Source organism: Saimiri boliviensis, chromosome 13, assembly GCF_048565385.1.
Source record: "Saimiri boliviensis isolate mSaiBol1 chromosome 13, mSaiBol1.pri, whole genome shotgun sequence".
Taxonomy (NCBI): Eukaryota; Metazoa; Chordata; class Mammalia; order Primates; family Cebidae; genus Saimiri; species Saimiri boliviensis.
In genome coordinates this window covers 65,409,241-65,421,442 of record NC_133461.1, presented here as the reverse complement: position 1 = coordinate 65,421,442, position 12,202 = coordinate 65,409,241, and the positions used below count along the sequence as shown (strand labels likewise).

The 12,202-nt window shown below is 42.8% G+C and overlaps 1 protein-coding gene across 10 annotated transcripts in view; it reads right to left on the bottom strand.

Moving 5' to 3' along the window:
• Window positions 1–12,202, bottom strand: part of MTCL1 (microtubule crosslinking factor 1) — a 135,260-nt gene that overhangs the window by 119,795 nt on the left and 3,263 nt on the right. For all 10 annotated transcript variants that reach the window (XM_010335570.3, XM_039463783.2, XM_010335568.3 and 7 more), the window contains exons 2-3: window positions 3,784–4,008; window positions 1,927–2,085 (exon numbers count right to left, since the gene is read on the bottom strand). In XM_010335570.3, coding sequence (XP_010333872.3) covers window positions 1,927–2,085; window positions 3,784–4,008 — 384 coding nt within the window. The remainder of the gene's footprint in view (window positions 1–1,926; window positions 2,086–3,783; window positions 4,009–12,202) is intronic.

Here is a 12,202-nt window from a genome sequence, read left to right as displayed (position 1 = left end):
GTGTTTTATGTTATCAGTAAGGATTCCAGTCAACGGTAGGCTATTAGCAGGTAAGTTTTGGTGGAGTCAAAAGCTATACACGTTATTTTCTCTTTTTTTCTTTAAGAAACAGAGTCTTGCTGTGTTGCCCAACTACCTCAAAGTCCTGGGCATAAGCAATTCTCCTGCCTCAGCCTCTCTAGTATCTAGGGCTACAAGGCATGCACAGATTTTCAACTGTACAGGAGGTGACGTCCCCCCCGACCCGCGCACCCACCAATTCCCCACATTGTTCCAGAGTCAATGGTAAACTATTTTCTAGACCCTGTAACTGTTAAGGTCAGGCTCAAACTGAGAAAGGAAACCATTCCAGCAAACTTAGAACAAAGGAACGGGAGGGGAGTAAAGTACCAGCAACTGTATGTCTCAGAGGCAGAGATCCTCAAGAAGAGGACAAGTTCCTCAAGTCCTGGGGGGCAGATACAAGTGTAAGTTAAGGGCCGAGGGTTACCTGTGATGAAAGCAAGCTCCCAGAAGCTAACCTCTTCCTCTGGAAAGCTGCCCCATCTCCCAGGCATGCTCTGATCACACAGCTCTATGCTCTGCCCACTTCATTCATTCCTCTACTCAGCATGTGCCAGGTGCTGTTCTAGGCATGGGGGGCCCCACAGTGAACCAGAGAGACAAATCCCCTGTCCCTGCCCCACAGAGCTCATGATCCAAAGGGGCACCAGTAAAGGAGGGGAGGGATGAAAGAGAAAGAAAACAGATGAGCGGTGACAACAGACAAATGTCTCAGAATACATATGGCAGATGGAAAGGTGAACAGGGATGGCCGGGGTGGAGATGAGGACAACTTTCATGAGTGCTGACGGGAGGGGTTGAGTGAATCTCAGCAAGGACCCAAAAGAGATAAGGGAATGAGCAATAGGTGACACAAGCGCCTGGAGAAAGAACATTCAAGCAGGGGCATGAATGGGAAGAGCAGGGAGGCCAAGGCAGCTGTGAGCAGAGGGGTGGGGGCAGAAGCAGAGAGGGGCACGCCTGCTACTTTGCTGTGATTTGTCTGTTTTCCTATCTGTGTGCCTGATTGAACTGGAGGTGCTTTGAGAGTAGGGCATGCACTGCACCAGGTACGGACGGGAGCGGACAAGGATAGGGAAGAACTGTGTGAATCAGGAAAAATAAGCAAGGCTGTTGGCAGGTGCAGGTAACATGCCAGAATTCACTGTGAGCTTAAAGCCTTCGTCAAAGGCTTTTAATTTCAACACATGTAGGACATTTCCAAGAAAACACTCAGCTTCAATCTTATAATGGAAGTCAATAACAAAACAGGATTTGCATTGCTGTATGCAAACGAAAAGAATATATATTCATTTTCCAGATTACTTTGCTAGAAAAATCATTCCCTAAAATTTAAAAATGTCTATATTCAACTCATTTTAGCTACACAGGTGGCATGCATACATTGTCTATGTACACAGCTATAACAGACAACCATAACACACTTTCCAGCTCACTGGAGAAGACTCTGGAGAAAAAGCTACAACTTAATTCTGTATTCTAGCAATAATAGGCCCCACTTGGACACACCAAAGGAATTAATGGTCAGCTCATCTGAGTGGTAATTACAAAAACTAGCTTTAGACCGAGGCTCAATAAGCCTTTTCAGTAAAAGTCCAAATAGAAAATATTTTAGACTTTGCAAGCAACACACAGTATTGAATCCATAGTCTTCTTTGCTTTTGGGGCTTTCTTTCATCTGAGTTTTGTTTGTTTGCCATGCTAGGGAAAAAAATGTAAAAACAATCTAGTTTCTGAGCCAAACAAACAGGCCATGGTGTGCCAACCCCAGCTTTCGACCACAATGAGAAGGGGACACTTACAGTTCCAAGCTCCTCCTTATTAAACCCAAGAGGGCAGGACACCCCCGCAGTTCTGGATTACCTCTTTCAGCCTCTCGAGCTCATTCTGGAGGGCCTGCTTGGATATCTCCACTTCAATCATCTGCTGTCGGAGAGTTTCATTTTCATCTTCAGCTTTAGCGCGCTTTTCCTCCACCGTCTCAAGTTCATGGTGCAATCTGACAGACACATCTTTGGCTACCTGCATTGACCCACAGAGATCATTATCAGGATATAAGGCTTTTTGTGTGCTAAGGGTACTATCAGACAATGTCAGAGGCAAAATCATTAAGTAATATGATATTATACTACATAGCAAAGACCCTGGTAATACATAACCGACCTATTTTTAAAGGAGGAGGAGATTCATTAAAAAATGAAATCAACATCCAGGCTAAAAGCCTACTCTGGCTGGTCTGATGATGGTGCATTATCAGAACTTGCTAACATTAGTGTCACTAAAGTTGATATACAACACACCCCCCACTGCTAAATGTAAATGGCTTTAAAATAAATATATTTTTTTAAAAGCCCACTTTTGATAACCCTCCTCCCTCACAGATGATCACCAAGAATGCCAATTCTGCCCAGGCTCATGTGCTTTAAGTGAGAAATTTAAATAATAATAAGCAAATGAACATTTCTGTTCCCTAAAGTAATACTGAACCCACCTGCTAACAAAACAAATAAGTTGCCTGTAATCCCAGAACTTTAGGAGGAAAAGACGGAAGGATCACTTGAGGTCAGGAGTTTGAGACCAGCCTGGGAAACACAGTGAGACCCTGTCTCTAAAAAAATAATAAAAATAAAAAATAATTCAGGCATGGTGGTGCATGCCTATAGTCTCAGCTATTTGGGAGACAGAGAAGGGAAGGTCACTTGAGCCCAGGAGTTCGAGGTAACAGTGAGCTATCATGGCACCTCTCTGCACTCCAGCCTAGGTGACAGAGCAAGATCCTAAAATAATGATAATAATAATAAAATAATTCTGTATGCCTAAGATGTTCAATGTAGCCAAGTTTTAAATTGTCTACTGTGGGTCTGGTGTGGCAAACCATTTGAATGAGCAAAGCAGTTAACATGTTTACTTTCTAAAAGCAAATGAGGAAAGAGACCTTTGTAAAAGAAATATAAATCACCCTTTATCACACTGAATGACATTTGGTTAGTGGTTTATAACTTTGGTAGAATTACAAAGATTCTTTTCCTATTATCACACTGAAAGGCTAGATGAGATTTCACAAGTACTCCAGTAATAAAGAGAACAGTATGCATAATTCATCTCTAGATAAATGATTTGATAATCAGGTCATGAGGGCCCTGCTGCCCATGAAGAAAAAAATGGCATAAAGTCTAGGATTTCTTCACATCATTCCCACTTCTCCCAGTGCTTCTCAAAGACACCTTAGACAATTTGTGATGATTTCTGCTAGCGTTAGATCCTTAGTATACAAGCCTCTCTTGGGCTATGGGAACAGTAGGATTTCTGCAACCTAGAATCCTAAATAACAATAAAAAATGTTAAGTGATATGGTCAACTTTTTAGAGTGGCCTTTGACTACATTGATAACCAACAGATTTTTTTTAAATATAGATCTTTCAGAGTTTCTGCAGAATTTCTATCCAATTGTCAGACCCATTGGCAGGTATTAATTCTTTGTAATTGCAGATCCATTATTATCATTTTTCTAAAGTTCATATTATGACAAATTTAAACCTTGGGCAGTCAAAGTCATACAACTCACATACTCTATAAGCCATAAAGCAAATCAAGACTGTTTACGCTGCAATCTGTGGAGACAGACACAAGCAGGGGAAGAACACCAGGACAATGCGCAAGTGGCCAGCTGGCCCACTGGCCCACAGTAGCCTCCAGGGGTGCATGCATCACCCCTCTCACCTTCAAGTCCTGCTCCAGGCTTCGAATAAGCTCACCATCCACCTGACCCGTCTCGGCCACTTTCAGGCTTTTCTGCTCAGCTTTCCGGAGACGATACTGCAGGATTCGACAGTTTTTATTAGCACGGTCCAATTCTCGCCGAAGTTCCTGCAGCTGGTAAACATCTTCCTCTAAATAACTGTCTCTCATCTCTTCCATCTCAGCACGGAGTTCATCTAATTCATCCTATGCAAACCAGACAGAGCAGATTTATGAGCCAAGTACATCAAAAAAGGACGGTGTGTCTCTCCTTCACTCCCGCTCCTCAATACTAAATATCGAATCCCTCACACTTCCTCAACAGCTTGGGGCCACACCTGTGTGACAGGCAGCAGAACCTCTGGAAATCTGCACATGAAATAATATAATTGAGAATCTGTTCAAATCTTATGTAACAAGAAACTAAAAAACTGGATTATTCACTGTGGCCTCTCAGAACTTATCCCACTCCCAGTATCTCCTTACAGAATCAAATAAAATCAACCCGACAGATAATTGAACCTTTTGATTCAAACCAAACATTGACCTAAGCCTTTATCTCTAAGGCATAATCTAGGCACTAAGATAATCATACGGATACTGCCTTCAAAGAACATAAACTTCAGTAGGATAACAACTGCTAATTGCCCTGGAACTATAACATACCTTCAAATGTCCCTAAAATTCTGTTCCACAAGGCACACTTCAGCATTGACCAAGCAACTCCATCCACAAAGAAGACAGTTTCCATTATTTTAAATAAACATTGGGTTTGTTTTTTTCCCATTCACCTATCCTATATTTCCCACACCCCCACTCTCTGCTGTCCACAGGACCGCACCCTGAATACAGGAGAACCCAAGGAGTCATTCCTGGCTCCCCATCCCCTTCCATTCTGCAGCCAAACCCTAGCCAGAGCTGTGCCCCATCCAGGCCGGTCACCCTGGTCCAGCTCTCCACCGCTGGGGGAGGGGAGCCGCACACAGATGTGAGTGGAGACACACAGGCTCCTGCTGCCCAACTGGCCCTCTAATCCTCCTACAGTTTGTCCCCCTACCCAGCAGAATGATCCTTGTAATGTACAAATCAGATCACCTCACCCCCTACTCAAACCCTCCAGAGGCTTCCTTCTTTCCAGGCCTCCCAGGGCCTCCTGGCCACACTCCTGGCTGAAGAAGCAGCCCCTTTGTTTCTCCAGGCCTCAAGACCTCACCTGCTATTCGCGCTTCTGAAAACACTCCTGGTTCCAGATCTCTGCGGAGCTCATTCCATCATATAATCTAAGGTCATGCAAAGCCTCCCCTGGCCACCCTCATCAGTCCCTGAGTCTCTAGTCTCTTGCTGGCTCTATTTTCTTCCCGCCTCTTAGCACCATCTAATAGTATCTGTATTTTTTCCTACTAATTGTCTGTCACCCACACTAACAAGGTAAGCTTCAGAGGGGAGCAAGCTTATCTGTCTTGCTCCTCTCTGCATCCAGAGCAGCACAGAGCACAGAGTAGGCCGTCAATAAATATTGCTAAATGAATACACAGGAGCACCAGTGACCACTTTCAAACACCAAGTCAGAAAGGTGACTAACATCAGACACAACTGCAAGCTCACTTAGTCCTAGTCTTGCAGCCTACTGATGAAAACTTCTTCCCAAACCCACAGATGTAGCAGCAGGTATGAGATATCCACTCTACTGAAATGTTATACAAGATTTTAAGGAGGAACAACATGGAAGGAGGAAGATGAAGAGAACAGTCTAGGGATTTTCTTGACTAGTTTCATAACTGATAGTTTCAGATGCCTCCAGAATAGCAGGCACTCAGTTATCCCCATTTACTTTACTAAATTAATATTAAGGTTCAAGGAAAAAAAATCTCTCCTATACTTAGACACCCCAAATATCCATTCTCATCCTGCTATTCAGTTTGTTCCCGGATTCTTACCACTTATGCGAATCCTGTATTTGTTCTTAAAACCAGGGACTGACTAACAATAAAAAACAAGTTGCCCAACATCAGAGCCTCAAACCAAAAAAAAAAAAAGAAGAGAAAAAAAATCTCCTGAAGATCTGTTTATCCTAGGTAAGATTAAGTACAAGAAATACAACAAATAAATTGGGAATCCTTATGGGAAAATAAGGGTTGGCACAAAATGGGGTGACGATGATTTTCAGTCAACCTCAGCTGTACACAACGGTCTACTGGAAAGGACACTGACACAGCAATTCATCCCCCAATCCAGCTGTAGGTTCTCTCCACTCTGCCTGTGCTATCCCATTAAGAGAATGAGCTACTGACTTGACCAGGACTCAGCTGAAGCCCGTTTCAATAGGCTACCAAGGAGAACAGATGTTAAAGAAGAAAGCTTCACCAACTTCCCAATAGTCAAATGCACAAAATGTGTTTCTTCTTGGCTTCTAAGTGTTCTTACAGAATTTCTATACCAATGATGAAAACATTATTAAAAATATAAAATGTCCTAATATGTCTTAAGAAAGATCAATCTGAACATTGAAAATGCTGTGAACTCTAACCAAGTTTCACTTCTTTTTACCTCCATGGAAATCTCTCCTGATAAATCCTGGTCCTCGTCGGAAGATCTGCTGGAACTGGAAGTTACTGGACTGAGCGTAAGAGCTGGTCAGCTGAACATACATGAACAGAATGGGTGGTTTGGGTTCCTTAGGGGGCCAGAGAACACAGCTCTGTCAGGACAGTGCTCACCAACCTTCCGCAAACCTTCCACAAAGAGGAGGTTGTCACTGGTGCCTCAGCACTGAGGCTTTGATGATGCCCTATGGAAGCTGTTCCCGTGCCCTACCCACTCCTAGAGGAGGTCAACTGCAGACTGAAAGCTTTAAAATGAGCCTTGTGGTTGTCACTCTTCCGATAGAGTGGGAAGTAGGTTCTGAATCTTCAAAAATCAAGGTCAAGTTTGACGCACACCCCATCCATGAATCCAATGGATCAGACTTAGAGAAAGAACCTAATCTCAATGCTTGTTTCTGAGTAAAAAGGTAATTGTTTCACTGAGTCATTAATAAAAATCAGTTCAATCCAAGCAGTAATCACCAAATGTACAACACCAAATGTACAACACTATGTCAATATACATATATGTATATCCGTACATACAAATATACAGTGACTTTGGCCATTCTGTTCATGAAAAGAATTGTGATTGATTTTCCTTCTAGAAGGCATGCTGAAGTCATTAATGCCTAGGATTATCTGTAACTCAGACAAAAGTTTTTGAAATGCAATATAGGCCTAAAATGCATGATACAGCCTCCAGGTACCAAACGTCTCTAGCTTTCAGACTTTGTAACAGGAGAGCCCACAGCCACCCTAATGTTAAATGCTGCATTGTCATAGAGATGTGTAAACAACCATAACAGGCCACAAAAACTGTTCAAGGGCTAGATGCACCCGCACCTCCACATCGCTGAGCAGGCCAGATGTAAATAGCAGTATTTTTTGTCATAAATAATAACTAACATTATTTGTACTGAAAAGAAATGAGGGAGAGATCCTATGATACAGTTTGGCTGTGTCCCCACTCAAATCTCATCTTGAATTGTCACTCCCATAATCCTCACGTGTCATAGAAGGGACCCAGTGAGAGGTAACTGAATCATGAGGGCGGCTTTTTCCTGTGCTGTTCTCATGAGAGTGAATAAGTCTCAAAAGAGATCTGATAGTTTTATAAAGGGCAGTTCCCCTGCACACATTCTTACCTGCCCCCATGTAAGACGTGTCTCTGCTCCTCCTTCGCCTTCCACCGTGATTATAAGGCCTCCCCAGCCAGGTGAAACTGTTGAGTCCATTAAACCCTTTTTTCTTTATAAATTATGGGTCTATTGTATTTCTTCATAGAAGTATAAAAATGGACTAATATAGCATAACTGCATGTATTTAAATCACTATTCTTATAACTCATATTTTATCTAAATTTATAGAACAGATATCCTTAATTAAGCACCTCATCCTCATTACTAACCCTACACTAACTCTGTCAGGAACATATTATACAATTTATAGACAAAAAACCCAAACCGAGGCTAGTTACGTGTGTCCAAAGCTTCACATCTAGTAAACTGAAGCCAAACTGCAAATCCAGGCCTGTCTGCTTTCAAACATACACTCTTCCAGGTAAATACTGTAAGCTACAACCTGGACAAATGAAACAATAACAGACCTTCGACTGTACTTCTAAAAGCCCACCATCAGCGTAAACCAATAGAAGTAGCCTAACATTTCACATTTACAGCTCCGCAAATGACAACACACAAGCATAGCCATTAGAGCAACTGGTTCTTAGGAAAACACTGCAATGTGCGCAAAGACATTCGTGCCCCTCCTTCCCCCGTTTTCTTTAAAGAGACAGGGTCTTACCCTGTGATCCAACCTGGAGCACAGTGGTGCAACCACGGCTCACTACCACCTTGAGCTCCTGGGCTCAAGTGATTTTCCCGCCTCAGCCTCCTGAGTAGCTGGGACTACAAGCATATGCGACCATGCCTGGCTAATACTCCCATTTTAAAATGAGGAAACTGAGATTCTAAAAGTATAAATGGCTTTCCATCATTGCTCTGTTGCAGAGACAGGATCAGGGCCAGTGTTTCAACTCTTTCCAGAGAGCCTAGAAAAAAGTAATTTTCAGGTTCAGTGAAAAGAAGTTTAAGAAAAGCAAATTATAAACCATGTAAGCTGGCAGCAGCCATTTAAAAAGCAAAAACTATGATTACTGGAATTAAGGTCATGATGGATAGTGATTTTCAAACTAACATTACATTAATTTTCTGGCGGCATGCTCCAGTTTAGAAAACTGTAATGCAGAACCTTAACAACAACTGCCAACTAAAAATTTAAGAAAAGCAAATCGAGCAGAGCATATGATGTTTCTGACAGGTGTAATTTAGAGATAGTAAATAAAATTGGAAAATTGCTGTTGTCTTTTCATACACAGAAATTAATAAGAAAAAACTGTCCTTAATCAACAGCTTTTTACCGAATTAACATCAAGTCTGGAGGATACTTAAATGTTAGATCATTATCTCACTGAAAAGCTAACCCAATTTTAACTAAATATCTTTTTAAGTTTTGTATATAAAATGAAAACTTGAAGTACTGTGAAGCTGCCCAGTTGACTATTCCCCGTTGCCTATGGTTGAGAAATCAAGCCTTATCATGTATCTCAAATTAGAGGAATAATGAGGTACCATGTGTACACTAGAGTAAACCAAGATTAAAATTACACGTTTCGACGAAAACCTCTAAAGGACAGTTTTATCCATGAATATATAATAAAAACTGAATCCACAGCTTCTTAGAATAACTGATAAAAACTCTTGATCATATTAATAATTATATGAAAATCTTTCTTTTAAATACCCAAAATCAGTAACTATCTCTATTTTAGTACTTCCTCTTTAAATAGACTCAATTTGGATGGTGGAAGCATGCGTCTGACTACTGCTGCAATAATTCTATCTTCCGGGCAGACAAAAACTCCTGTCTTTTGTAACAGACAAATAATTCACCTCATCTCCCTCCAGACAAGGGAAATGTTCTCGAAGAGTCCCAGCTGTAGCTAAGGAGGTGCAGGGCCACTTCCCCTGTCTACCAGCTGATGGTCCAGCTATCAGCTGGTGGCCACTGCCCTGTCTACATTAACTTGCCACTGAAAATGATCATAGCTGCTCTTTCACTGGCTGAATACAGAGTGGGTATGGACAGTGAATGTAAAGAATGAATGGGGAATACTGTCCATGTTAAACCTTCCGAAAGAGGCAGGAGAAGGAGGCGGGGAGCAAGGAGGTGCTGAGACACCTCTCCAAGTGCCGCCTTCCAGGCCACATTGAGCGCCTGGCATCTGGGCAGCCCAGCAGCCAAATGTCACAAACCAGGGCAGCGCTTGAAACTCAAAAGGCTACCATAAATGAGAAGTAGGATGGTAAGCTTGGATCAGCAGTGAGACACTGCAGCCTGTAAAACCGAAGCTCAGCCTCTCCCTTAGGAAATCATTCCTCTCCAGGAAGCCAATTTTGTCTGCCCCTGTAGCTAGCACCAACCTGTTCTTATGAAATAACAGAGAAAGCAGAGCAAAAAGAAACAGCCCTTCCCACCCCAATCCTCACCCACCCTGCAGGAGGTCAGCATGGCAAGAGGACACTATTTTGGGGTGGGGGAGGTGTGGGTTATAACCACTAAAAGCATTTTCAAAATAGGCTAGTGCCAAGTGATTAAATCCGCCTGAAAAGCCTGTGGAAACAGAGAACATAATTAATATGTTGACAATGAGCACTCTGGCTTGTCTGATTGTCTCAGAGCACTCAAGCAAAACACAGTCCTGGACACCTGGCAGGAAAGGAACACACCAGCACTTTATCACAGTCCTCAACATTAAGAAAATGCCTAGGTTTTAAGTGAGAAAGAAGCCAAGGCCTTTGGATAACTCAACTGAAGTGCTCAGCTGAATGTCTGAATACTTCCAAATGTATTTGAGTTTATCAGAGGTCAAAGGACAACAGTGCTTTTCTGTCTGTGTTTTCGAGCAAAAGCCAGCTACCTGAATTGAGGTTTTAGGTTTTGTTTTGTTTTGTTTTGTTTTTGCATTTTTCACCTAGTCACTCGGGCACCATTTGATGAAGGTGGAGAAGGAACAGAAAGAGTCAAGGACGCCCAAATTCACTCCGTTACAGCACAGCAGAAGGTGCCCGCTTTTCTGTTGATATTTGCTATTTTAAAAAATACAGGCCAAGCCCGGTGTGGTGGCTCATGCCTGTAATCCCAACACTTTGGGAGGCCGAGGCGGGCAAATCACCAGAGGTCAGGAGTTCAAGACCAGCTTTGCCAACATAGTAAAACCCAGTCTCTACTAAAAATACGAAAATTAGCTGGACATGGTGGCAGGCACTTGTAATACCAACTACTCGGGAGGCTAAGACAGGAGAATTGCTTGAACCTGGGAGGCGGAGGTTGCAGTGAGCCGAGACTGCACCACTGCACTCCAGTCTGGGTGACACAGCAAGACTCCGCCTCAAAAAAAAATAAATAAAATAAAAATAAAATGAAATGAAAAATACAGCAGGCTGGCTAAAAGCCAAGAGAATTCCACTTAAATGTCCTGATCCATAAGACATTCTCCTAAGGTTTTGCTGGACTTACTTTTCTGCTGAATTAGGCTTTGGTCATTCTAGTTTAGAAACTGTGACAGTCTTGTACAACAATGGTGACGGCACTTACTTGGAATCCTCCAGAATACAGCAATATAAAATTTGTGGTCCGAGCTTCTTGTTAGATACACTGAAATAGATGGATGCTGAATCTAATCCTGAGAGTTAGTTCTGTGGAGCACTCCCTAACAAAGCAGAGGGTCAGGGATGTACTTGTATCTACCCTTTTTAAAAAGTACCCCTACAGGACACAGAGGCTCAAACCTGTAATCCTAGCACTTTGGAGGGCAAGAAGGAGGATCACTTGAAGCCAGGAGTTCAAGATAAGCCTGGACAACATAGCCAGACCCTGTCTCTATAAAAAATTTAAAAATTAGCCCAGTTTGGTGTCATGTACCTGTAGACCCAGCTACTCAGCAGGATGAGACAGGAAGATCACTTGAGCCCACAGGTTCAAGGTTGCATTAAGCTATGATTATGCCACTGCACTCCAGCCTGGGCCACAAAGCAAGACCCTGTCTCTTAAAAAAATGAAAGAAAGAAAATAAACAGAAAAAAAGTACCCCTGAAAACAACAAAAAAGAGAAGTTTTGATTTATAAAGGGTACACGCTAACTACCACTACAAAAGCATGACTACTACCCCTGCACCATAGGGTCCCTGAAGCTCTGGGCCCAATTTTACACAAGTGGGCAGGCTCCATGACCTGTGGATAAGTCCACTAGGATCCTTATGTTTCTTTCCTGAATTGAACTATTGTCATTTAAGCTTCTGAGTGACCACGCGAGTACCTCACATGCATACATGCAATCATGAGGTTTGCTAGCCTCTTTCAGACCCCTGCACCCTCTTCTTTCCCCTGCTGTTGGAAGAAGGGTGGGGAGGTGGGCTCAGGCAGAGTAAATGGATGCAAGTGACACTTTTCTCCACAGTAAATGGCAACTGAACAGTCCCCACAAATGAAACACTGGCAGTGTGATTTATGTGGTCATTCATACGCAGGCTAGTGGAGAGAAGGGCATGATGGCCCTCTCACCTGAAAAGAAAACAGAGGGCCCCAAGGAAAGCTGACCACAGGGAACACCTTGAGCTACGAAGACAACTCAGAAGCAGTGTCCTCAGAGGAAAGCAGCCTCCCTGGAAATAGAGCTGTATCCCAGTGCAGAAGGCGGCGCAGAGGCTCTGGGGAAGCGCAGGTGCTACCACTTACTGTATGACCTCGGACAAGTC